The following is a 26,783-nucleotide window of genomic DNA, read 5'->3' on the forward strand; positions in this document are numbered from 1 at the left end:
CTTTTTTTTTTTTTCGTACCAGGGATTGAACTCAGGGGCCCTTGACCACTGACCCACATCCCCAGCTCTTTTATTTTTCATTTTGAGACGGGTCTCACTATGTTGCTTAGGGCCTTGCTAAGTTGTTGAGGCTGGCCTCGAACTTGCAATCCTCCTGCCTCAGCCTCCCGAGCCACTGTGATCAACAGGTGTGCACCACTGCTCCTGGCTTTATTAATTTATTCATTTTAAAGCAGGAGAGCCCTGGCCCTGGGACCCGAGTGTGCATAGCACTCCCTGTGTGCTGGGGCCTTTGGCCTCTTGTGACCTGTGCTTTCTGTTGGGTTTAAATGAGATAGTGCATGGGGTTTGATGGGAAGCCCCTAGCAAACAAGCCCTCACGGGCACTTAAGAAATGTTTGCGATTGTTACCTTGTTACTCTTGTTAGCCGGGCGCCCGGCACACAGCAGGCACTCAATATATACCCTGCTCTGGTCTAGGCCCCAGTTCTTATGCCTTAGGGAGGCACAATGGTGGGGCTGGGAGGTGGGTGAGTGTCCAGGCCACTGGGTCCCGCTGGCTGCTGGTGTGGCTTTGGTGCCCAGAGGGCCTGGCGGCTCATGGACCCTGGGGCTGTTTTCTCCGAGCCTCGCGGCACCTGGGGTGGCTTTTCCTGCCAAGGAAACCGTATTGATTGGCTGCCATTGATCTGCTCCTCCATCTGGGCTCCTCCAAGGCCGCCTGTCAGGGAGCTAATCAGCCCGAGTGACTGCACGAGAGGCGGCCTGGACACTGCGCCTGGACACGCGGGCCTCGCGGGGTCGGCCCCCAGGCGGGGGTGGCGATGGTCACTTCTGCCTCTCTGCCTGCTCCCTGTTGTCGGAGTCCCCGGGGTTGGGTCAGTTGCTTCCCGAGGACCTCAGTGTCCCTGCCGTGTGGCATGGTGCCACTGACAGGAACGAGGCCCTGGGCGGGACGCAGCGGGTGGTCGGACTCCAGGTGGACAGCCTCAGACCTCAGTCAGGGCCTTTGAGCCTCGCCGCCAGAGGCCCTGGGCACCATTGAGGACTCCCTGCCCCGTGGAGCCGGCTCGCAGCTGCTCTGTTACCCAGACCCTTCCCGCCCTCTGGGACCCCAGCCTCCTTTGCTTGGTCCTGGAACTCTGGCCCTGGCCTGCGGGCGCTCACTCCTCAGGGCTGAGGATTAACAGTGGGCATGGCAGGCGCTGGGCCGGGCGGGAGCCCTGGACTCCCCTGACAGCCTCCACCCCTCGCTGGGCCGGGCGGGAGCCCTGGACTCCCCTGACAGCCTCCACCCCTCGCTGGGCCGGGCGGGAGCCCTGGACTCCCCTGACAACCTCCACCCCTCGCTGCTTGGTTTGGTTCCTCCTCCAGGAGGGCCGCTGCCTTTGATCTGCAGGCCGCGGGGTGTGGGGGTGCGTGTCGGGAGCTGCGGGCAGTGAGGCGGGCTCTGCCTGACTCCCGGCCAGGACCCAGGCTCTGCCACCTGGGATGCCCTGGGTGCCTGGCAGGGGCCGTGCATCTGCAGCCGGGGCCTCCTCCCCGGCCCGGGACCCAGCGCAGGGCGAGTTGGACAAGCAGCCGGGCAGCTCTGCGTGGTGGCCACAGGCTTGAGTGACGGTCTGGGCTGCTGTGTGACCTTGATCAAGTCACACCAGACCTCCAGGCCCGGTTCCTCATCTGTCCCCAGTGACTTGTGGTGGCGGCTAAGGTCACGTCCCTGGGGTGCCCGGCCCGTGGGTGTCGTGGTACTGAGGGGCCTGGCGGGTGGGGAGCTCCAGCTCGGGCGGGGCAGAGGGGCCAGGGATGGGGCTAGGGTTGGGGGTGAGTGGGAGTCGCTGGGGCGGGAGAGTGTGCCGAGGGCCAGGGACAGCGAGGCGCTAGGGCTGCCCGGCGGCGGGAGAGATGGACCCGGAGGCGCCCATGAGGTCAGAGCCCCGGGCATTGGGCCAAGTGGGGCGACGGGGCCGCGGACGGGATCTGTGGGGCGAGGTCGGGTCGGGGTGCAGGCGGGTGATGGGGGGCGCCCTGGGTGGGAGAAGCAGCCTCTGGCTTTGGGCCTCCGCCCCCCTCCTTCCAGCGGTGACCTCGGGCAGGTGGGTCCCCTCTTAGTTTCCTGGTTTGTAAGTGGGGCTTTTCACAGGACCCTGAGGATCTGATGATGTGACACTAGCACACGCTCTTTGTGTTGGGGACACAGCAGGTGCTGGGTATCGTGGGGGACACTGGAGGGCAGAGGCCCAGTGGAGGCCGGGGAGAAGGCTGGTGCTGGGTCCAGGTGAGGCGCTCGGGCCGCGGGGAGGACCACGGAGGAGAGCCCTGGCTGCGGGGTCCCGCTGGTGACCTGGAGAGGCCCTGGCTTCCCGCCTGTGACCCTGTAGGGAGGGCTGGGCCCCGGGCCCTAGGAGACGCTGCTCAGGAGGACAGAGGCGGGGGACAGGAGCGCCAGGCGCGGGGCAGAGCCAGGGGAGCTGCTGGTAATCAGAGCGTTTGAACTTCAGAAAGTTGATTAATGAGGAAGCCACCAGGGAGGCTCAGGCCCGAGGGGCCTGGCAGCGGCTGCGTTGATTACAGCTGGGTGGGAGGATGGCAGTGGGAGGGGGGACAGGAAGGAGCAGGGCAGAGACCCCCAGGGAGGGAGGCGGCAGAGAAGGCCAAGTCCCAAGGAAACCAGGTCACTCCCCCAAGGGGCCGGGGTCTGGCTGAGGGTCCCACTGGCTCCACTGGAGTTGCGCAGGGCGACAGGGGCTGCCCCTAGATGCCTGTTACTGTCACAGCTGTGAAAGCAAAGTCCCTGTCCCCTGGGACGTGGGTTCTGTCACAGTTGGGTGGTGAGTGCTTGGAGGGAAGGAAAGAGGAAGGGGTGTGGCAGGCACTTGAAGGAGGGGTGGGACTTCTCAGGGCAGGTGACGTGAAGTTAGAGAGTCAGCCTTGGGGTCTTGGGCGGGGACACTGTGTGCAGAGGCCCTGAGGTGCGGCAGGGGGCTGGTGGGGTCAGAGGCGCGTGGGGGGAGACAGCGGGGGTCTGAGCAGGCGCGAGGCGGCTGACTCGTCATATTTGGCGGCAGATGCATCCCGATTCCTGTCACGCTTAGAGAGCGCGACTTTTCTGTGTCCTCCTGGTTCAGCGCCTCTGGGTTCAATTCCAGGTACCAAAGTAAAAAGCTCCCTGGTATTTTGACCCCTTACCCTCGCTGCGAGGAGGGGCCAGAGCAGCCCTGTGGGCAGTCTTGGGGCCTCAGTGGGAGCCTAAGAGGACCAGGGATGGTAAGGGGCTTGCCTGAGGCCCCAGAGTCACTCAGCGCCAGGGCTGAAGTTCAAATCAGGTCCCCTTGTCCCTGGTCCAGCTGACCACCAAGGTCTTCCTCTGCAGCTCGGTTCTGGGGCAGGAGTCGGGGTTGTGTAGACAGCACGCAGTGGGGTCTGTCGCAGACAAGGAGAGATGTAGCCTCTAAGGGCAGTCAGGCTTTCTGTTCTGGAAGTTCATCTGTGAGTCTGACTGCAGTCATTCATGCAGTCTGTGGCTCGAGTCCATGTTACCTTGAGTTACCCTTTTTCAACTAGGGCTGGGTCAAGACAGGAGAGTCCAGGTTGGGAGACTGAGATCTGAGCCTTCTCCTCTGTGTCATGACAGATGGGGGATCGTAAAGACACAGGCCCTGAGGTCCCTCTGAGCTCTGCCTTCCCTGCTTCTGTGACTAGGTGGTTTGAGAGTGTGGGACTGGACACAGTGGACTGTGTAAGGCGGAGCGGGGGTGGGCAGAGCTGGGCCCCCAGGCCCTGTCCCCTCTGGGGGCTCAGTTGAGAGAGGGTCTCTAGGTGCTGTTGGCCCTGGCTTGGCGCAGGGGTGGGCGTCCAGCTGGTCTGGGCTCAGGGCAGACCAGGGGGGTCAGGGAGGGGGTGAGGCAGGCAGGGGCCCCTGCAGGGCAGCGGGGTGGTGCTCGGGCTGCGGTGGGGCAGACCACGTGGGATGGGCACAGGCGGGCGGATGGGCCGCGGCACGCGGGCGCAGCTCTGCTGAGGCTGCCCCCCTGACCTTGACCTTGACCGCTGTGCGCGTGGTTCGAGTGCGTGAGCATGCTGGTGATCCTGCTCAACTGCGTGACCCTGGGCATGTACCAGCCCTGCGACGACATGGACTGCCTGTCGGACCGCTGCAAGATCCTGCAGGTGAGCCCGCCCGCCGTCCGGCCTTCTCCGAGTTAGCTGCCTCCCCTGCAAAACAGGCCGCTGGGGGCCATCACGGCCAGTGTCTACCCAGCACTTGGCAATTTTGGGGAGAATATGGGAGAGACCCTTGCCCTCCCCCCTAACCCCTCCTCGTCATCACCCCAGGCCAAGGGGACCAAGGATGGGCTGTGTGACCTTGGGCAAGTCCACTCCCCTCTCTGGGCCTCCTGTCTGGGGGATGACTCCACTGGGCCAGGGCGGTTCCACACCTCGTCCCCACCCCAGCCCTGCAGCCTGGCTCTGAAGCCCACCCTGTCCTTGGTGTCCCTCTCCTGCCACAGGTCTTTGATGACTTCATCTTCATCTTCTTCGCCATGGAGATGGTGCTCAAGATGGTGGCCCTGGGCATTTTCGGCAAGAAGTGCTACCTCGGGGACACCTGGAACCGCCTGGATTTCTTCATCGTCATGGCAGGGTAGGTTGTGAGCAGGGCAGCCAGGGGTCACTCGGACGCCCTCGGGGCCCACGGTGAGGCTGGGGGCAGGGGCCCGGGGCCGGGCTGGCAGAGCGGAGGCTCGTTGGCCTGGGTGGGAGGACCTGGGCAGGTCCTGTGTCCCCCTGCGTCGCCGCAGGGACGGGCCTGTTGAAGTCACTTGCCAGCCTCACTTTGCTCCTCTGTGAAATGGGGTAAAGCAGCAGCTGCCCAACGAGCTCCAGTGAGCACCGCCATTGTCACCGTTGTCATTGTTGTCCTCGTCCTTGTGAGTCTAGGCGGAGGGCAGACTCAGGTGCCGTCTGCCCCCAACTCTGGTCACTTCCACAGGCAGGAGGCAGGGAGTTCGAGGCCAGCCCGGGCCACAGTTAGAGAGGCCAGGTCACAGCGTGGCCGGTCCGAGTGTCCCGGAGCCAGCTGGGGCCGTCCTGCTCTCGGGGCCTGTCCATCCACAGAAGCACAGGAGCTGGGGTGCAGAGGGCCTTCCTGGGCCAGACGCTGGGGTGAGGGACAGGCTCCAGCTGCTGTGTCCTCCCACCAGGACAGGGAGCCCGACGGAGCCCGCGGGGGACTCAGGTCGCGTGCTCCCCTGACGAGGGGACGCCCCAGGCTGAAGGACGAGCAGGCCCACCATGCCCAGTCCTGGGTCAGCGTGGCAGGGGGGGACGTGGGGACATGGGGACGGTGGGGACAGTGGGGACGGTGGGGGCGAGGGGCCATGGGCGAGCTCACTGCCACCTCCTGCGCTGCGGGAGGAAGGGCATGGAGGCCCTGCCCACCTGGGACGGGCTGGGATGTGACGCTCTGGAGGATGGACAGGGCTCTCCCTGTCACCCTTGGCCAGCTCCCTGCTGGCTCTCATTTTGGTCTGCCTGGAGGACATCCCTAACTAGTTCTTCAAAGAAACGGGGATTGGAGTGTCATTTTGCAGTCTTGCCCGTCCGTCTGTCCCTCTGGTCCCGAGTGGGAGGGCGGTTTGTGAGTCTGCTCAGTCCGAGTGCGGGTTTTGTCCCTCGGGTGGGCACCCGCCGCCGTGCCGTGGCCACCAGGGCTCAGTGGGTGAGCCGGGGGTGCCGAGCCTCTTTCTTGGAGGATGACGGGCTTCCCCCCCCCTGGGGCCCGCGGGGTCCTGGCTCCATCTCGGGGAGTCAGGCCTTTGCTCCTTCAGCTCAGAACGAAGTGCCCGCACTTCTCCTTTGGCCATTGCCGGGTTCTCTCGCTTTCCTTCTCTGATCCCCACCAGCTGGACGTGTCCCTCTCCGCCTTCTCCCCTCCTCTCTCCCATCTTGGAGGACGAGGCTCTTCCTCTCCCCCGGCCGCCACCCCCAGGGACTCCTCCCTGTCACTCCCCAGGAGCCTTCTGTCCCTGGGTTCTGTGTTTCCAGAACAGCTTGTGTCTGTCCCTGTTCTGAGGATGCGATGTCCACCCAGGTCTTCTCTCGGGCCCTCACGAGGCTCCTGCGTCTGTCCTGATTCTGAAAGTAGCTTTGTGTCAAAGCATCATTTCCAAAAGTTAAAAGAAATGACCCCCCCACCAGATCTTAACGTGCACGCCCCTGACAAACAGATTCCGCTCGTTAGGGAGGGACGTGGCTGGCCGGTCACCCCCAGAAACAGAAAAGCAGACATCACAAGAGAGAACCCGGCCCAGGGCGGGCGGAGAATCAAAGGCAGCTAAGGACCTGCCCGGAGCGAACCGCGACCTGTGGTCACCACAGAGGTCTTTCATGTTGGGCAGGAACCGTGCCGGGTGACAATCTACAAGTGAGCGTGTGACCTCACAGCACTGAGACCTTTAATTAACAGGAAACAGTGAATCACAGGTATGTTCCCTGGATAATTAAATAGTCCGCAGATGGGTCTGGTGAGGTCCACTCCAAAATGACATCACAGAGGGACCGCCCTCCCTTCGCCTTCCGTCCAGTTGAGGACAGTTTCCCTCACCCCCCATCCTGGAAGTCGTCTGTGTTGCTGGCTCCATCCTTGATCCCCCACAAGCTCTGCCCGCTGCCCTTGAACTTGGACTTCTCTGCTGTTGCTTAGTGATTCCCTGCTGCCTGTTCCTAAGGCTGGGGTGGGGTCCCCGACTGCAGGGGCCAGGGAGGCTGGGGGGCTGGCTTGCGTTCAGATTCTTACTTTATGGCCAGGGCCCTGGGTTTTCACTCTGCCTCGGTCCCCATAGATGGCGAAGCTGTTCCTGGCTGGCACCGGGTGCAGCAGAGGCTTCTCCTAGAGTGGAGTGGGCCTGGGCCTGGGCTGGATACCGGGGACTCAGGCCAACCAGAACCACCCCTGTCCCCAGAGAGGAGTCACACCCGTCACTCCAGAGCCCAGCCCTGTCCTGCTCCACCTGTTCCCACGTCCCCAGAGCTGCCCGCCCAGCCCCCAAAGTCCTTGGTGCTATAAATGTTCCGTTTCCAGAGTAACAGGCTTGACATCCCAAGGGTGTCCCTCCCTTCCTGCCCCTCCCCTCCCCCAAATGACTGGCTCCTGCTTTGGGCTATGGCAGGTGACAAGGACTTCTGGGCTGGAAATTTCCTCAGGGGTCACAGGCTCCCCGTAGTCCACTGTGTCTGCCCAGCAGGTGTCCAGAGGCCAGCCCCTCGTCAGTGCACGCTGCCAGTCTCCAGGCAGGACGGCCAATGTGCTAGAACGTTCCTCCTCCTGTGGCTCCCGCCCATGGTGCCCGTTGCTCAGGAGGTCGGCGTTTTGTGAGCACTTACTAGGTGCCAGTCTTGAGCTGGGCAGCGGGGACCTGCAGACCCCCTGGGTGAGCTCAGGGTTAGAAACCTGGTGAAAGCAGCTCCCAGGCAGGTGCTGACCTCGGCCCGTGGTTGCAGAGAGACTTAGAGGGCCACGAGGCGCACAGCAGGACAGAGAGGGAGGAGCCCGAGGTGGCAGGGGGTGAAGATGGCCTCTCAGGCCCAGGGGCAGCATGCGAGAGGTCTGAGGGGTGCTGAGGAAGCACAGGATGTTGGAGGCCAGAGGCGGGTGGCTGCAGGGAGGGGTGTCACTGAGGGCCCCTGCTGTCCTTCAGAAGTTGAAGGTGGTTCCTGTGCCCCCCGTCCTCCCTTCCAGATGAAGTGTCCCCAGCTCTCCCGCCACCTGCCCAGGTCAGCCTCCCAGAGGCCTCTCCTGCTGGACGGGCCTCAGGGTCTCGCCCCTGGCTGGGGAGCAGCACCCCAACCTCCCAGGGCAGTGGCCCCTCCTGGGATAGACAGTGGGCTTCCCCGCCCCAGAGACTGTAGGACTGTGGTGACGTGTGGGTGGCCGTGCCCCTGCCCCCTCCGTGCCAGGTCTCTCCCACCCTGGGACTAAAAGCAGGTGATTTAAAAAAAAAAAAAAAAAATATATATATATATATATATATTTAGAGAGAGAGTGAGAGAGGAGAGAGAGAGAGAGAGAATTTTTTTAATATTTATTTTTTAGTTATCAGCGGACACAGCATCTTTGTTTGTATGTGGTGCTGAGGATCGAGCCTGGGCCACACGCATGCCAGGAGAGCGTGCTACCGCTTGAGCCACATCCCCAGCCCTTTAAAAATATTTTTAAAGCTTTTTTTTGTACCTTTATTTTATTCATTTATTTTTTTATGTGGTGCTGAGGATGGAACCCAGGGTCTCGCACATACAAGGCGAGCGCTCTACCGCTGAGCCCCAGCCCCAGCCCCAGCCCCAGCCCCAAGCAGGTGATCTTTAAAAAACCTGAAAGCGAACTTTGCATTTGCGGCTGTTATTTCTATCTCACGATGACCTCCAGAGCCCCCCGTCCAGCCCAGGACAGCGAGCCCTGGACTCCTCGCCCTCACCCAGGGCACGGCAGAGCCCCGGCTCACTGCTCTTCAGGGGCAGCTGAACCCCTTGCTGGTTCAGCCTTCAGCTGCACTTCCCTGCCTTGGTACATTAGTAGATCATGAAAGATTCAATCGTGTTCTTGTTGAACTTGAGATACTCTCTGTCTACATGCCTCCTCTGGTGCATCATGCTGGCCATTCTTCCTCCTCTCCTACCAAAAACATGACACGGGCCAGGTATGGTGGCACACATTTGTGATTCCAGTGTCTCGGGAGGCTGAGGCAGGAGGATGGCAAGTTTGAGGCCAGCCTCAGCAACTTAGCAAGATCCTTAACAACTTAGAGAAACTGTGTCTCAAAATAAAAAAAATAAGAAGGGTTGGGGATGTGGCTCTGTGGTCAAGCAACCCTGGGTTCGATCCCCAGTACCAACAACCACAAAATAAAAACAAACAAAGAAAGCCAAAATGTGGCCCGGCCTCTGCAGCCGTGGGTGAAGTCCACAGCGAGGTCTTGTTTGACCCTCCCGTTAGCCCTCCTTCAGGAGGGCTGGGTGCTGACTTCTGGGAACCATGGGGAGGGAAAGGCGGGTGGGGAGGGCTCACCTCTGCCTCTGCGTCCAGGGTCTGAGTAACCCTCAGGGCCAGCACTCTGTGAGCGGCAGAGCGGGGCCTCCCGTGGCCGTGAGTAACGTTAATGAAGACGGCAGTGACATCAGTCGCTCAGTTCTGCTCCGGAAGCATCTTCTCCGCCTCCCAGTCTGACCCTGACAGGCTTGTGGGAAGCAGAAAGTCAATAAGAATCATTCTCCAGCCCCCCACTAGAGCTTTCTGAAAAGAGCAGGCAGGCGTGTCCCCTCCGTCCCCTCTGCGGTTGCTGCTGAGAGTTCCCTTTGTCCAGAGTGTCCCTCAGTGGGACTTGAAAAAGCAAAGGAAATGGAATCCTCTTAGGCATGGTCCAGGGTGTGACTAAGACGAAGCACATCCCCTGTTTGCTGAGGGCTCTCGGGCGATGCCCTGCACCATCCTTGAATGGCAGATGGGCTCTGTGAGGGAGGGGCTGTGGCCCTCCCCACTTTACCGATGAGGCACCTGACAGGGAGTATCTTGCCCAAGGACACAGACTGGTAAGGGGCAGAGCTAGGCCATGAGCCTGGGGAGCTGGGCTCCGCTGTGGGACGGGTCCTGGGACGTGTAATTTGCTGGGAGCATCCTTCAGGGATGCGTTTGGCTGCAAGTAATAGAAGACCCACCAGCACACTCAAGCACATCCTGTTACTTTTCTGACACAGCTCCAAGTGCTGGGGTTGGCGGTTACTGGCATGGCTCAGTGATGTGGGGCCTGACATCCCTGTGGCTTCCCAGACCTCTCTTTCAGGGTCACAAGGCAGTGGCTGAAGCCGTGGGTGTCAGGTCTGAGCTGGAGGCAGGGAGAGAGTCAGGGCTACGCCAGCCGGGCCTGTCCACTTGGATCAGGAAAAGCATTTTCCTTCCCGGAGCCCCCCACCCCCGCTCCCAGCACACTTGGCCAGAACTGGGTCTCATGGCCATCCGGAGCTGCAGGGAGCTGGGCAAGCAGGACGCATCACCGGACTTGGCTAAATCAACCAAGCACTGTTCCCTGGGGTCGGGCCAGATGGGAGGAGGGGAGAACGCGCAACTCCCAGCATCCAGGTGCCTCTCCAGGCCCGGTTTCTTCATGCCCACTCTGGTCAGCCGAGCTGCTGGAGCTCTGCGGGGAAATCCAGGGCCAGATACCAATGAGTGCAAGCTTTCTGGAGACCAGTCGTGGTCAGGGGAAAGAGGGTCCTCATGGGCTGTTTCCAGAAGCTTCTGGTGCTGGCCCACCTCCATTGTGGCTCTGTGTGCCCTACCCCTGGGTCTGGGAAGCACCCGGGTGTCAAAGGCACAGGCACCCTGCTGGCCCCGGCATAACTTTGCGCCCTGATCTTTCCCGGACTTCCCAGCCATGCCTACCCTCTGAGGGTGGGGCTGAGGCTAACTATGGTCTTGGGGTCCCAGGGCCTAGCCCAGGTCCAGGAGGATGGGGGCAGCTCCAGGCCACTTTGGTTTCCTACCTGTCAGTTGTGTCTGGGATTGAACAGTGGCAGGTGTCCAGAGCCACCAGGTGTCCCAACCGGGCCGTTGTTGTTAGGCTGAGCTGCGTTGGGTGGGCGTGGATCTTGGAAGGTTCCAGTGGGAATCTGAGTGCAAGTGTTTTCTCATTTGCATGGAGGGCAAGGCTGGAGAGGGTGATGGTCACTGTGCAGGCCTGTTTCCATGGAAACAGGATGGAAGCCTCCGTGGGGGATGCAGGAGAAAGTCACAAAGTCTCTGGCTTCAGGACCGGCTTGCTCCAGAATCCTGAAGGGTGTGCCAACCCTGCGCCCCCTCCCACCTCTGTGCCCGTCCCATTCTGACTGCCACTGCTGCAGCTTCTTCCTCCAAGGCAGCGTGAGGGCAGGTGGCTCTGGGCTCACAGCCTACTCCCCGTGGTTCAGAAAGACACTTTCCATTTCCCAGCCATTCCATGGGGCCTGGAACCGCGCCTCCTTGGCGCCGATTGAGGGCCTGGCACGTGCTCATCCCTGAGCCAATCAGGTTGGGCTGGGGTGCAGGCGAGCTCTGATTGGCCAGGCTTAGGTCAAGGCCCATCTCCCACAGGGTGTGGGGTCAGCCCCACCCATGCCAAGTGGCCTGAGAGCCAGGAGGGAGCTGGGAAATCCCAGGCCCTGTCCCTTCCCAGGGCAGAACGGGGGCGCGGTGCTTGCCTGGTTTGGCAGGAGCTGACTTGACTGACTGGGCTGGGTTTTCTGTAGCCATGGGAGCAGGACAGTCTCATGACCCCTAGAGGTCAGGGTTGTTCAACCCATTTTGCCAATGAAGTGGAGTGAGCTCAGAGAGGTTAGTAGCCTGCCTCGGGTCACCCAGCCCATTTGGGCCAGATCTGGGATTCTAGTTGGTCAGCCTCTGAGGACATAGGAAACCTCACCAAACCTCAGACAGTTGTGAGGAAAGTCCCCAAGCTGTGGGAGAGCCTCAGGTGCCCCCACCCCTGCTGTTAGATTCCCAGAGGCTGAGCCCACCTGCTATGGTGTCAAGAATGGTGTGGGGGGGCCCTGAGGCTAACTTCCATGGGGACACACATCATGGGGCTTACTGGGGACATGCATAAAAAAAACTCACTGTTTATATGAAGTTCAGATTTAACTGGGCAGCTCCACTCAGAGCTAAGTTACTGGAGTATAGCACTTGCAGAGGCTTGGGGTGGGGGTGGGGGTCCAGGCTCTCCTGCCCCTGGGGTTCCTGGAGCTGAGTGGCTCCCTGAGACCTGTGGCCAGCTGAAGGCTCTCTTCCATGTGCCCTCTCAACTCTGAACCTGCTCTAACTTGGTTTCAGAGCAAGAGCTTCCTTATCAAGAGAACTTAATAACCTCTGAACTGGCCTCATAGGATTCGTGTGGGTGTAGGAGTGTGCTGGTCCCGTCACGCTGCTATAACAAAACACCATAAACGGGGCGGCTTATAAACAGCAGAAACGTATTTCTCACGGTTCTGGAGCCTCAGAAGTCCAGGGTCAGGGTGCAGGCGGGTTTGGTGTCCAGTGAGGGCCCACTGCCTCACAGACACATCTTCTTGCTGAGTCGCTGGAGGAGCTGGCAAACCAGCTTCCTTTGGCTGCCAGTGTCACTCATGAAGCCCCCACTGTCTAAGGTCATGCCCTTGGGGGTCAGGATTGCCACATATGAGTCTGGTGGCTGGAGACCATCACGATGGGTGAGACGGCCCCTGTGAGTGCTAAGGTGCTGGTCAAGGTCAAGGGTTAGGGCCTGCTCCCTAATTCCCTTCATCGTGTCCTTTCTTCCTCTCTGCACTGAGCACCTACTATGTGCTGGCTGCCAAGATGCCATCCCAGGCCGTGGCGTAGTTGTCAGCCGGCACAGGTCTGAGTCATCGCCTCCTGACAGATGATCCGCAGTTTCCAGGCCCTCAGCTCTCCCTCAGCTACAGCTTCAGTGACATCTTAAGAAAGCCCCCGTGGGCCCTTGGAAAATAGAGGAAGCACCCTATTTTTATCGGCAACACACAGAAATCCTCCCCGGGGAGGGGAGGGGTTTTTTCCTGGAAAGATGCTGGATCTCAGTCATCTCCTGTCGCTGCTCGTCAGAGCCTGGATTTTTTTTTTTTTTTTTGCTGATCTTGTCCTCAAGTTATTTGACAAGCTCACACAGGGACGCTCCCTGGGCTCAGCGCTGGGGACACGGCTGGAACTCTGAGGTGTCCCAAGGAACAGGGACGTGTGCAGAACACACCTTGGAGCCCAGGTGCCCCAGCGGAGGTACAGAGGGACCCAGGGCAGAGCTCAGGTGTGCCGGGGGCAGGGTCTGGAGCGCCCAGGGAGAGGGGCCAGCGACTCTGGAGTGTCTGCCACTGAGACGGCCTGGTGTCCCTGGAATGCAGGGCACGGGGTGGGCAGTGCTGGGACGAGGTCAGAATACTGCCTGGGCTTTCCTCAGCAGGTGGTGGGACCCCGAGAGGCCTTAAGCAGTGGTCTGTGGGCAAGTGTGGGCTGTGCGACACACCAGACTTCGTTTACTCACACACACTCTTGCTCTCCTCGTGCTAGGCCCCGTCCTGAGTGACTTGCCCAGGGTCACAGGTGTACCAGCAGCCAGCTGTGATCGGAGCCGGCTCTGGGCCCTAACCACTGCACGGCACTGCCTCCAGGACCAGGACTGTTCTGGGTGCTGCTGTGTGTTCTGCTCCCCCCCACCCCCCACCAGCCCTGGGGGTGCTCATGAGCCAGAGAGCAGCTGGCCTGCTCCTGGGACCCAGGTTCCCCACCTCCCCACCTGGGCTCTTTCTGAGCCTCAGTTTCCCCACCTGCACGGGAGGCCACCGTTGGACTGTGGGGGGATGGCCCAAGGCAAGGCGTGCGGAGCGCCTGCCAGATAGTGAGTGCTCAGGAAACCTCCTAAACCCACCAGAACCGAGCTGCAAGGGATAGAAACCTGGGCTCCAAGGGACCCTGACTCCCATATCTGGGCCGAGCTGGGTGGGGGTGGGGCTGCTGGCCACGGGGCCAGGCCTCTCCTGGGCTCCTCCTCAGACTTCTGTTGTGCTGGGACACGGCTCAGGCTACCACTGAGACAAGGCGGCCTTGGAGCCCCCCAGCTCCCGAGGGTGGCATGGTCAGGTGGGGCGCCGCTTCCTGAGCCTCCCTCAAGGGCTGGGCTGCTCTCAGGGCCACCTGGGGCCACCTGCCCATCCTGGGCCCATCCTGGTGGCGGGACCAGAGGGATGTCATCTGCTGGTCGCTGGGCCTCCTGGGAGCCAGGGCTGGGGGCTGGGGGAGGGTGACCTAGGAACTGATGTCATGGTCCTGGACCCCAGCAGGGCCACACCCTCCGTGACAGCCACTCTTCCCCTGGGTGATTTCAGGACAGAAGTGCTCACTTTAAGGCAAAATTACTTACCTAATTAGGCGCCAGGGAACTGGCAGGAGGTGGTAGGGGTTTTGTTGATTTTTTTTTTTTTCTAGACTTTTAGCACCGAAGCTGCGTGATAAAGTAACTGTGTAATTAGGGATTAATTTCTCACTCCCGAAACTGATGTCTTCTCCGGGCCTGAGGGGAGTCAGCCTGCTGGTTACTCACCCCCGTGGCCCTTCCTCCCCTGGTCTCCAGCGCCCACGGTGCTCCTACTGTCCTCAGGGCACTGTGGGGGGAGAGGAGTGCTTCCCCCCAGCCCCGGGGCCTTTGCAAAACATGGGAGGTGTAATCTGTGCTGGATGAACTGATTCCCTGAGGCCTACTGGGTGCCCGGCACCAGGTGGTCAGGTCTGCAGGTGGCAGACATGCAGGGAGCCCAGGGGCAGCTGTGCCATGTCCCCTCACCCCATGCCCCAGGATGGTGCCCACCTCCTGCCTCAGTCCTGAGGACTTTCTCCAGCTCTATTAGAGCTGTCCCCTGTCCTGTCCCTCCAGCCAGTGGATGTGGCCCTGGCCTCTGCCTCCGAGGCTCCTGGACTGGATGGTGCTGGGCTGCTCACACCCTGGTGACCTGCTCACGGTTGTCCCCCCTCCCCCATGGAGGAGGCAGCCCTGGAGGAGGTTGGGGGCCAGGGGAAAGGCCCGGTCCCTTGGATGGGGCTGGAGGAGGCTATGGGGGATGCTTGGCTGGGTCTGCCCAGCACCCAGAGCCTGGGGCAGGAGCAGGGTTGGGGAGGTGGAAGGAGGTCTGGAGGGCCGTGGTCAGCACCCAGGACTGTTCCGAGGGCAGTGAGGGGCCATTCAGAATAGGGGGGCAGCACTGTCTGCTTCTCTCTTGCCACCCTTGTCCAACGGTCTCTCCCTGTCCTCTTCCCCTCCGAGAACGAGAACCATAGTGCGCCACGCGGTGCGCCCACTGCTGCTTCTTGGTCACTGAGCGCATTTGTGCCCTGTCTCACTCCCGGCAGGACACACTGCAGCCCAGCCCCAGTCAGGAGACAGGACCCAGGAGAGAGGTCTAGGCAAATGGATCCCCTGGAAGGATCCAGTGTCGAGGTCCTTCATGCTGCCAAGACCTCTGTGACCTCACATTTCCCCTTTTGGTGTGGCCACTGGGAAGCTCAGCGCTAAGATCTCCACACTGAATTCTAAAGAAATTTCCCTTGGTGGCCTTTCCTGGGGGACCCTGAGGGCTGCACGGATGTAGTCTGAGGGGAGCATGGAAAGTCCCCCACCTGCAGACCCGGTGCAGGGAGGGGGCGGGGCCACTCTGTAGCTCCAGGGCTGCCCCCCACACCTGTGCAGACTCAGGCTTTGGGCGGCTGCAGTGCCCTCCTAAAGGGTGACTGCTTCAGTTCCCCTTGGGGGTGGGGGTGATGCAGGGGGTTGCCCAGACTGTGGCCAAGAGCTCCTGAGTCTCATGAGCGCCCCTAGGTTTCCTCCAAGTGTGAGTTCAGACCCCAAAGTTAAAACTGGGCAGTTGACCTCAGGAGCTTAGGGCCAGGCTCTTCTCACTGTCCCTTGATTTGGAGAAGCTGGGAAAGCCAGAGAACAGGAGTTCTCAGAGAGGCCTGAATGGCGCCGGGCCTCCTGGTCCCTCACCTACCTGGGACCTGGAGTGGTCTGCAGCTGAGTTTAACGGACAGTCCACTGTCCCTGGCGTGTGGGGCGGACGTGTGTAGGAGTCCTGGTTGCCTGGGTAGAGTCTGGCTGTGTTGTAGCCGGGCCCCTTCCTGGTCCAGGGTGGCATGGTGTGACCCAGGCAGGGCACTTGCTTTTCAATCCACCACCCCTGACCAAGCCTCCAGGTATTTTTTTTCCTAAGATTTTGTGGGGCAGGGAGCAAGCCCAGGGCTGCGCAGGTGTGCTCTGAGACTCTGGGACACAGGACTGGGGGACTTGGCCCTTGGGGTTGGGGAGCCCCTCCCAGTCCCCAGCAAAGTGCACACTGGGCGGGTGACGGTGGGCTCGGCTCCAGCCAGGGCCGTGGCCTCCGGAGAGGGCAGCGGGAGGGGGCCTGGCTGCCCGGGCAGGGCGGGGTCCCTGGGCCTAGGAGCGAGGACCGCAGAGTGAGCCCTGTGCGCACCGCGGTCGCCCCCGCAGCGCCGCCACCACACACAGCCCGGCTGCCCGGGAGCGCTCCGCAAAAGTGACAGCTCGGCTCGCCCACGTGGGATCCTCGCGCGCCCCGCTCCCGCACCCCAGGGGTTCGCTGCCCTCCCCCACTGCCAGGCCTCCACCCTGAGGCTCTGCCTGGCCCTCCCCTCCCCCTTCCTTCTCCATCCTCCCCCTCCCCTCCCCCCTCCATCTCTATCCTCCCCTCCCTCCTCTCCCTTCCCCCTCCCCTCCCCCTCCTCTCCCTCCCCCTCCATCTCTATACTCCCCCTCCCTCCTCTCCCTCCCCTCTCCCTCCACTTCCTCCCCCTCCATCTTCATCCTCCCCTTCTCCCCTCCCTCCCCCACTCCCCTCTTTCCCCCTTTCCCCTCCCCTTCATCCCCCTTCATCTCTATCCTCCTCCTCCCTCCTTTCCCTCCCCGCTTTTCTCTCCCTCCTCTCCCTCCCCCTCCATCTCCATCCTCCCCCTCTCTCCCTTCCCCCTCCCTTCCCCCTCGGGTCCCCCGGGCCTCTGGCTCTAGTTCTAGTCTCACTTTTTCAGGTCACTCCCCATCTGATTTGGGCTGGAGCGGGAGTGTGCACGTGCGAGGGTGTGCAGGTGTGTGAGCGCCTGCGTGTGCGATCTCACTCGGCGGGGCCGCGGGGGGGGGGGGGGCTGGGGCATCTGGGGAGACGCAGCTCTCCCTCAGTTACTCTCGCAGCCGCAGGAGGGGGCGGCTCCGGCAGCCGCAGGTCTGCCTCTGCGGTGCCGAAAGCCTGCCTGCTGGCGTGTGGCGGGTGGAGCTGGCAGTGGCCCTGGAGCCCCGGCTGGGTGGGGGAGGGTCCCCAGGCCTCCTGGGGACGGGGCAGCCAGCAGGGGAGGGGGTTGCATCTGGTGGAAGCTCTGGGAACTTGAACGTCCCCAGAGGTGGGCGTCCCAGGGGATCTGGGAAGGCTGGCTGGGGAGCAGCCCCTTGGTGTGGCTCAGAAGGGTGGGCTGGGGTGGGGACTGGGGCTTCTTCACCTTCGAGTGCCCCCTGCCTGACTGGGTGCACCCAGAGTGGCCTGGTTCCTCGCGGACTTGGGGTAGCATCTGCAGATCTGGGCGTCTGCAGGGACCTTCCAGCAAGAGCCAGGTTTCCTGGACAGAGGGGGGGAGGCCCCCAGGTTGGAAGCTCAGTGAGCCCCAGGCTGGCACCAGGCTGGGCAGGTCCCCTGGGGACCCACCAAGGGCAGCAGACCCGCGGTGTCCTGGAGATGCAGCCTGGGCTGCCTGGGCCATGAGGCAGGGAGGGAGGGAGGCCCAGACCAGGTGGGCCTCCCTGCTCCAGAGGCACCATTCGCCTGGTGACCCAGAGCCCATGGTATCACCTCTTGGCCCCTCTCCTCGGGGGCATGGGGCTTTGGCTGCTGGACGGGGGCTCCCAAGGAGAAGGGGTCCACTTTCCTTAACCTCACCCCCGGTTTCTCATGTGGCTGTGATGCCCGGTCTCCACCTGGCCAGACTGGCCATGCCTCTGCACCTCGGCCCTCCTCCGAGGTGGGTCTGCAGGAGCCGCCTGCAGGGTGGGGAGGTCCGCTTGGAGGCAGTTCTATCTGCAGGGGCTGACAGGTCAGGGGTAGTGCACAGGCCTCCAGGCCAGGGACACCTGGCGCTGCGCTCGCCTACGGTGGCTGAGGTCTGTCTCCTCCCCTGCCTCTACTCTCACTACGGGCCAGGAGAAGCTGGCACCAGCCCTGTTTGCAGAGGAACAGCCAGGCTGAGGCAAGCTGGGACTCTGAGCCCTCTTCTCACCCCTTCAAGGTGTGGGGGGGTGGGCCGGGTGGCGGGGACCCCTGGGGCCAGGCCCTGGCCCCATCTCTCCTGCGTCCGTCCTCCCTCCCTCATCCTCTCCCCTCTCTCTCCAGGATGGTGGAGTACTCGCTGGACCTCCAGAACATCAACTGTCGGCCATCCGCACCGTGCGTGTCCTGAGGCCCCTCAAAGCCATCAACCGCGTGCCAAGTGAGTTGGCCCTGGCCTGCCTGCCCAGCCCTGGCCCACCCAGCCAGCTCATTCATTCACTCAGAGAAGGGTGGCCAGCTCCTTCCCGGGCCAGGCCTGAGCCTGCAGTGCCCAGACAGATGGGCCCTGCCTCCTGGGACAGTGTTTGGGCCCAGGGACACTGGAGGGTGGCTCTGATACCTCTGATGTCCCAAAATAACTTGGATGGCACCACCCTGGGGAGGCTGACTGCTCAGGGACAGGAGGTCCCTTGTGGGTGGTCTTCTCAGGCTGTGTGGACAGAGGCTGCTGAGTTTGAGGGGAGCTCTGCAGCCTTTCACTGGGGCACGATCCCAACCCCCCGACCTGTGCTCACAGACGCAGAGCTTAAACTCCCTCATGTCCTCACCCAGAGGTCCATCCAGCCACCCGCCATCTGTCTGACCATCCTCCCGTCCATCCATCCCTCCGTCCGTACACCCACCTCACATTAAGAGATACCATCTTGTAACCACGAGTCTTGGTGGCTGTCTGGCACCGTCCAACGGCACCTCCGTGATCTTGGTCTCTTTTTCTTTTGTGATACTAGGGATTGAACCCATGGTGCTTAACCGCTGAGCTACACCCCAGCCCTTTTTATTTTTTATTTTGAGACAGGGTCTTGCTAGGTTCCTGAGGCTGGCCTTGAACTTGCCATCCTCCTGCCTCAGCCTCCTGAGTTGCTGGGTTCACAGGTTCGCGCCACTGTGCCCTGCGCCAGATCTTTTCTGAGGCTTACCATCCACCCTGTGAGGGGGGTGGACTGTCCTCCCTTTAGAGGTGAAAAGGGCGGGACTGTGGACCCCCTGTCCCTGGCAGCGTTGCCAGTGAGGCTGCCCCAGAGCCAGTTAGGTCCCTGACTCCGCAGCTGCCCTGTGTTAGGCGTGGGCTGGAAATCTGGAGAAGGGGCTCATAGTGCTTCAGTCCTGAGGGGACAGGACGGGGACTTTTGTAAGCCCTACCCACGTCCTGTGGTTTAGGCAAGAGGCTGATTTTTTCAGCAACTTGTGTGGAGGCTCAGAGAGCATTAGTGGCTTCCACAAGGTCACACAGCAATTCAGTGTCGGATGGGGATCTCGACGAGCTCTGTCCACCCTGAGCCTGGCTCTTTTCCTGGCTCTGTCTGGATCTTTGCTTCTCTTCCCTGCCTGACCCTCCGTTTCCCCAACTCTTCCTTATCCTCCTCTGGTCAGTGTTGTCCCCCACCTCAGGTGTCTACCCACATCTTTGGTCCATCTGTCCCCTGAGGCCCTGGTCTGACTCGAGGCCTGTGGAGGTGGCGGTCAGCCCAGGCAGGCTGGCGGCAGTGGAGGCCATGCTCCAGGAAGCTTGTAGAGCAAGGTGACCAGGAGGGGACTGGAGCTGGCTGGGCCTGGAGGTGGCCTGGGGAGAGGAGTGGTTCAGCCACCTCCTGTTGTTCTGGGGAGGCAGGGGAGGGACATCGGACAGCTGCTGGGGGCAGGGAGCTGTGGTGGCCAGCTTCACTCCATCCTCTTACCCCTGACCAACACTAGAAAGCTCTTTAAAGAGCCCCCAGTTCAAATCCATCTTTATCCCACTTACCAAACAAGGAAAGGCCCAGAGACGGCTGTGATCCGCTGGGGTCACACAGCAGATGCATGGCTGGCACCAGTTTCTAAGCAGTGCTGTTCCTCAACAGCATGTGCTCTTGTCCTGTGTTCCCCACCTGCCTGTGATGGGAAACAGGCTAAAGGGCCGACTTCATCATCCTGGCACCCAGACCTGTGCCTGGTGGCTCAAGGGAACCCCCAAAACACATGTAAAATGCACGTACTCCACAAACGTGGAGCATCTGTCCCTGCTGGAAGCTGGTAGGGAGCAGCCAGGGATCAGCCAGGTGGCCAGGGAGCTGGGGGACGGTGTGGCAGCCTTGGTGCCCAGGGTGATGGAGCCACAGGAGGGTCAGGGAGGTCGTTTCAGAGATGCCCCTGGCAGGAGGTGTGGGTCAGCTGAACACGGGCTGCTCAGCACCCGGAGGGGCGGCTGGGGCTGGCGGGGGTTGAGGAGGGGGAGGTGCGCCTGGCCTGGGCACTGGGGGGGCACCCCAGCAGGGGCCACATCTCTCCTGGGCTCCACCCCAGAGCTCCCCACTTCTGAGGGAGGCAGAGGCGGCCACGTCCTGCCACTGTCCTGCCCCTGGCCAGGGAGGCCACAGTTGTGGTCACCTGGCGGAGGTGCCTGTGCTCATAGCAGGGCTCATACGCCAGTGGCTTTGCAAGATCTTGAACCTACACCTCCCGCAGGTCTCCGGGGCGGGCAGGCGTGGCCAAGTGACCGGGGGACGTTTCCTAGTGGAAGGCCTGGGGGGGGGGTACCGACCCGCCGAGGCAGCTCTCACGCTTGCTGGTGTTTCTGTTTGTGTGTGGGTGTGAGGACCTGCGTGTGTCCATGGGAGGACACGTGCACCCGTGTGCCTGTGAGGGTGCGTGTGTGCACGTGGGGGTGGCCATGAAGGCGCGTGTGCACGTGTCCCTGGGTGTGAGAGGACCACGGGTGGGCACCTGTGCCCGTCCTTCCTGGGCCCCCGCCCCCTCTCGCCATGTGCATAGCTCATTAAGTGGCTCCTGGACTGTGGATGTCACTCCGAGTCCCAGCGTTAGCCTGCCATTTCCTGGAGAAGGGCAGGGACGGGTCCTGAGCCCAGCGTCCCTGTGCTCCCAGAGGGCGCCAATTACAGAGGCTCTGCGCCAAGAAAGCCCGAGAGGGACCCAGCCTGTCCCCAGGGTCTCCTTCCTGCTAATGCCCCACCCCCGCCCCCGGGAGGCCCTTGAATTCTGCCTCAGCTGAGCGCCCTGCACTGGGAGCTGGGTAGGTGCGACCCTCCGTGTCCAAAGCGGGAGCAGGTTTGAGAAGCACCCAGGGGCCAGTGCCAAGGGACTTGAAGGAGAATCCATATTCGTCATTTAACAGTGGAGCCCGCAGCTCATAGAGCACGTGGGGTCTCTGGAGGCCTCTGGTGCAGCTCTCATTCTCCCGGAGAGACCCCTGTCCCCAGGTTCCTGTCCCTTGCCCACAGTCACCAGGGAGTGAGTGACCTGGGGAGGGGGCATGGGCTCCTTACATGTGCTTCTTGGAAGGATTTTGTGGGTTTCCTCCACCTCCCTCCCCCTCTCCCTCTCCCTTTCCCTCCCCCCCCCTCTCTCTCTTTCTCTCCCTTTCTCCTAAATGTGAAATTCCCAGGAACATCTCAAGTCCTGCCATCTGTCTCTAGGGTGGCATTGGCCCTGGGACACGTTCTTTCCCACAGTAGCCTGTAGTCCTCGGTTTTGCCACTAGATGGCAGGCTAGAGAGCTGGTATCAGGCAAATTGAGTGACAGGTTGTTAATTGCAAAGCCGTGGAGAGTGGGGTGGCTGCCTGCTCTGTAAAATCTCAGCAGAGGCTCCAGAGCCCCAGCGTGATCGACTGAGGTCCTTGGTAGGGGTCAGGGGATGCGAGTTCTGGCCTGTGCTCTGCCATAAGCCTGGGGTGCCACCTGGGCCTCAGTTTCGCTCCTTGCACGGGGCAGAAGGCACCGGGTTACCTGCATGTTTCCAGCCTGTGCAGGATGAGCAGGGAGCTGGAAGTCAGGGTCCTCTTTACCGAATCCATCGTGTAAAGCCAGTCCCCCGGGTCTGCCTCTGCAGCTTCTGTCCTGGGCCAGCCCTGAAGGATAAAGGGAAGGAGACGCAGAGGAGAAGGCTGGAGGGGGAGGAGGGGTGAACTTTGAGGCAGGAGACTGGCTTCTGCTTCCTCACTGTGTGACCTTTCTCTGGCCTGGGCATGAGGGGGCTGTATTATCTCTAAATGTGGTCTCTCCTGGGGCAGACCCTCCAAGGGTGTGAAGGCACTCCAGGCCTGGGGCCGGGCAGGGTGCTGACCATGCTGTGTGTGGCGGGAGCTGCAAGTCTGTTCCGCACCTTGGCTGGTGCAGGGCCCTGGGTGGCCACGTGGAGGAAGGCTCTGGGGAGCGTTGGGTGTGTGTGGGGGGGTGGGGGGCATCAGGGATGTCTTCCCACGGCTGGTTTTAGAAGAAGCTGACCAAGTGCACAGAAGGTCCCAGAGAGTGTCCCTGGCAGGTGACATGTGCACAGGTGGGGTGCAGGTGTCCCCTGGGAGCAGTGTGGCTGGGCGGGGGACACATGTCAGGGGAGGCAGGAGGAGGTTGTTCGCATCTGGGAATTTGATAACCATCATAAGTGCTTGGGACAAACCTGTCACAGTGTCTAACAGGGGCTGAATCACTTTTCCTTCAAAACATGGTGATGCCCAGTTTATGGACGGGGACCCCGAGGCAGAGGGCAGGGCAGAGCTGGGATCTGAGCCTGCCTTTACAAGATCCCAGGGCTCCTGACCTTCTTTCTGTCATAGGCACTCGGTGCCCTCTTGACTGACAAGCGCCACAGGAGACACAGAGTTAAGGGCCCCTGTCCCTGTGTAGGGACAACTGGAGGGGACGCCAGGACCTCCCATCTGCCTGTAGCTTGCTCTGCTGCAGACCTCTGCGGCCTCTCCCTGCCAGGTGCAGGGTTGCCACGCTGCAGGGCCCTTGGGGCTGAGTCAGGGCCATGCAGGAGGCAGGAGAGTGCAGTGGTTAGGGCAGGAGGCCCGTGTCCTCATGCCCAGGCACATGCCTAGAGGGGTCACGTCAGGCCAGCCATCCTAGGGAGGGACAAGGAGGGCCCAGGATTCCTTCTGGGGGAGCTTGATCTTGGCAGGATCTGGGAGGAAGAGGAGCGGCACATCTCATTATGGAGACGCGCCTTTGCTTGAAGGCTCTGGGCACTAAGCCCTGCCACACCTTGGGCTTTAGGGCGTCTGCCCCCGCACCCCAGGCTCCCAAAGGCCGCAGCCTCCATAGGGAAAGAAGAGAGGGAGGCTGGGGCGAAGGGGGAGGGGACAAGGGCTGGCTTCCTGGGCTGTTGCTTTCCTGGAGTGGACGGGGCAGGGCGTGTGGCGGGGAGCATCTGGCCAGATACCTGGGGAGAGCCTGACTTGGGAACAGGAAATGAGATGCAGCCAGGACCCTGGAAGTGCTTAGAGTGGGCGGGGCAAAGGGAGCCAGCCCGGGTCAGGTTCTAAGTGGTTTCCACAAATCCTGAGGGCAGGACACCTGGAGGGACGCCAGGACCTCTGGTTGATCCAAGGGGCCACCAGGTGTGGTCCTGGGCCAAGTGTGGGGTCAAAAAGAACCTCAGCCACAGCCCCTCCCCGCAGGTGGCACCTGACCTGGGGGCCATGGGGCTGGGACGAGCTGCCATGGGTCGGGGGAGGGCACCAACGCATACCCAGAGAGGATACAGAGGGGTGGGCAGGACGTTGGCAGGATGGATAGGGATTGCTGGGTCGCAGCGGACAGGGACCTTCAGTGGGACCGGTGGGCCCGACCCCCAGGTGCCAGGTCCTCCAGCTCTGGGGACCTGAGGCCTCCTGGGTGGACAGATGGGGGTTCCCTGGCTGGGTGGGTTCAGAGGCCCCCCGCCAGCCCACGGGCTCTCTCCAGCTGGGCCAGGGCCAGCAGCTGTGACCTCGGCAGCCTGGCCGTCTGCTGCTTGGCCCAGCCTCCCCGGCACCCGCTGTGCCCCTGATTAGTTGGCGTTGGCAGTGGCAGGCGCGGCAGACGGCCTCTCCTGCCTGCTCAGCGCCCTCCACTGACCCGGCCAGACCAGGCCTGGAGGCCACGGCACAGGCGTCCCCTCCTCTGTGTTCCCTCCCCAGCCACAGGCTGTGCCCCTGGTTGGCACATGCCCACGAGTTCTACTTGAGCTGGCCTGGCAGGGTGGCCGTGCTCATCTGGGCTGGCCTGGAGGGGAGGTGCTGTCAGGAAGACACCTGTCACCTGTCACCGCCACCCGTTCCCCCGAGGGGCGGCCCTGCTTGCCGGGGTCCCCGGAGCAGAGGTCTGGTCTGGGGTCCTTCCCCGGGTGGGGAGGGGCGCATCTCATGCATTTGCCGCTGTCATCTGCCCCAACTCCCACGCTGCAGAGGACAGTCCACTGGCCCCACCCCAGACTTGGGCCGATTCCCCCAGGCCCTGAGGTCTAATGAAGCGATGCCAGGTGCCCCCGACTCTGCAGTGCTGGGCCTGGAGGTGACCCCAAGACTCGGCTTCCCAGAGGGCCACCCCAGCCTGGACTAGCCCCTGCGTGGGCAGCGGCATGGCAGCCACAGGACCCCCGCTGTGGGCAGAGTAGAGCAAGGTCTTGTCGGTAGAGTGGCCGGTGGCCCAGGGGAGGCCGGGGGCTGGTGTCCAGCCGGAACCATGGTGGCTGTGAGGCTGTGCGATGGGCTGTGAGCAGGGCGGGGCTGGTGGGATAAGGCTTTGAACTTTCCTGGGGTGACCTGCTGGCTTTAGGGGCTCTTCCATCAGAGGTGCCCAGCTGGGCAATGCTCCCGAGAGGCCGGCTGGATCGCACATGCCACTGTCCCCATCTGTCGATGAAGCCTTTTGGGCCCAGAGAGGGCGAGTTCTTGTCTTGGGGCCACCAGGTCTGGACTGGGACTCAGAACTCGTGTGCTAGGTCTGTGCCTGGGTGCCCAGCAGGACAGGGGCTGCACCAGTGCCCAGGCCCCCCGCCTTCTTGGCTGGGAGCAGGCCCTCCCCACGCTCTCCTGGTGGCTCTCCCGGTCACTCTCCTGGTGGCCTGCAGCCTGGCCTTCCAGATTGCCTGATCCCTGCTAAGCCCCTGCTGAGAGGGAGACAGGACTAGAGGGGACTGGAGGCCTTCCTGACCAGCCCGGGGTGGGCACCTGGAAGACTGCCTGGAGGAGGAGGGTTTGCCTGGGAAGGTGGAGGGAGTTAGGAAGGACGGCCTGAGGGGGTGACATCCAGGTGGTTTGCCTGTGCTGGGCTCCCGTGTCCCTGTGGATCCGTGCTCTCCCCGTCTGTGGGCTCTGGTCCTGTCCTGCCTCTCCCTGCGCTGTCCCCCTCTGTTCTTTGTGCCCATTTTCCCGTCCCTCTGGGTCCACTGTCTCTCTCTCTCTCTCCTCTGTTCCCCTCTCCCCTCTCTCCTGCCCGCGCTGCCTCGTGTGCCCAGGGTCAGGGGAGCGGAGGGCAGAGTGGAGCCGGCTGGCCTGCCCTGCCTGATTGCTTGACCCAGGACATAGAGAACGAGAACCTGGGTCCCTCGGGCTCTTCCCCGGCCCCCTCTCCCAGCTCCTGCCGGGGCCCTGATGAGCTAACTATGCCTCTGCCCTGTGGCCCCGGGACTCCCTGGGCGCGTGTTCGGGAGCCTTTCAGAGGTCCGCATCCTGGGCGACAGGGAGCTGAGATTAATTGAGCAACAAAGGCCAACCCAGGGGGCAGCCAGGCAGAGATTGCGCTGAGCTGCGGCTCCCCGTGTCACTGGTCCAGCCTCTCCTCCGTTGTGCCGGCCTCTGCCAGGCCTCCAGCATTGCCCTTGCCTCGCCCAGAGCCGACCAAGGGCTGGGCCTCTGAGGACAGCCATGACCGACTTGGCCTCCTGCCCGTCACCCGCGGGTCCAGCCTCCTCAGAGCCCTCCGCCGCGGCCCCAGCGATCTCCTGCTTGGTCCTCAGGGCCACACGGCCAGGCCTTGACCACCCTGTCCCTCAGCGTGGCAGGCTCCTCCAGTGTCCAGCCTCTGCACGCATGCGTCCTCGGGTCTGGGCCTTGCCCAGCACTTGGGTCCCTGGTCCCCTGATGCCAGGCTGGATCGCTGAGGTGGGTTCAAGATGGGCTTTGTGATCAGCTGTGGGCTCCCTGGGCCCAGCCCTGTGCCTGACTCTCATCTGGCACTAACTAGGTGCTTGGTGAGTGACCGTGGGCATGAGTGAGCCAGTGAGGCACCAGAGGGCCGGCCATTGGCTTCTCTAGGGCAGCCGGCCCATCTGCGGGGTCCCGCGGGGGCCTGTTTTCTTGCTCTGGTTTGGGGGCCACAGGGAGGTGGGGCGTTGGGACCCCCTGGTGCCCTCGGTCGATGAAGCCGCTGCTGGGGAGCCCCTGCCTTTCCTGAGAGGAGGCTGACCTAGTTTTGTGGGGAGGCAAGGTGGGGGTGGGCATTAATTATTGATTAGAAATCGCTCCACACACAGTTTGTGATGCAAATCCCAAATAATTATCCTCGTTAATAACTACCTCGGCACCAGCCCTGGAATACACAGACCCCGGCAGAGCTGCTGCCCCCACGGCGGTCTCCCAGCCCTCCACACTCTTCCCGTGATGCTGCTCGGCCTCTGTGATTCAACAGCACTCAACAAATGTGAGCTGAGACCGTCTCCTGGGCCAGGACCTGCTGGCTCTAGGAACACTGAGGTGGCTCAGACACAGGCTCTGTCCCTTAGGAGCTCACAGCTCAGTAGATGAGACTGGATGGTGAAAAGGAAGCTATGCCAGGCCGTGAGGGTGTGGGTGCCCATGGAGAGGCCCAGCTTGTGCAGCGTGCAACCTGCACAGATGTAGATGTGCATGGCAGCTGGGGTGAGGTGACAGGTGCTGAGGTTGCCTAGAGCAGAAGAGAGAGGGATGAGCTCTACCTGGGACGGGGTGAGAAAGGGCCAGGGAAGCTGCCAGAAAGGGCATTTTGGGGCTGTGGTGGTTGAATGGAGTCTGCCGGGGTGTCCCAGGAAGAGGACATAGCGTGGGTGAGACAGTGGGTTCTGGAAGGAGGGCGGGACCTGGTGTCCATCAGACCCTGCTGTTAGCTGAGTGGCCCAGGCAATGACTCCAGGTCTCTGACCCTCGCCTTGGCTTCCCGC

At 62.1% G+C, this 26,783-nt stretch overlaps 1 protein-coding gene across 1 annotated transcript in view; it reads left to right on the top strand.

Annotated features, from left to right (window-relative positions):
* The window catches only part of Cacna1i (calcium voltage-gated channel subunit alpha1 I), a 79,914-nt gene that overhangs the window by 12,171 nt on the left and 40,960 nt on the right, over positions 1-26,783 (top strand). The window contains 4 exon segments of the mRNA XM_076853328.2: positions 4,058-4,170; positions 4,512-4,645; positions 17,953-17,987; positions 17,990-18,049. Coding sequence (XP_076709443.2) covers positions 4,058-4,170; positions 4,512-4,645; positions 17,953-17,987; positions 17,990-18,049 — 342 coding nt within the window.

Source organism: Callospermophilus lateralis, chromosome 4 (genome assembly GCF_048772815.1).
Source record: "Callospermophilus lateralis isolate mCalLat2 chromosome 4, mCalLat2.hap1, whole genome shotgun sequence".
Taxonomy (NCBI): Eukaryota; Metazoa; Chordata; class Mammalia; order Rodentia; family Sciuridae; genus Callospermophilus; species Callospermophilus lateralis.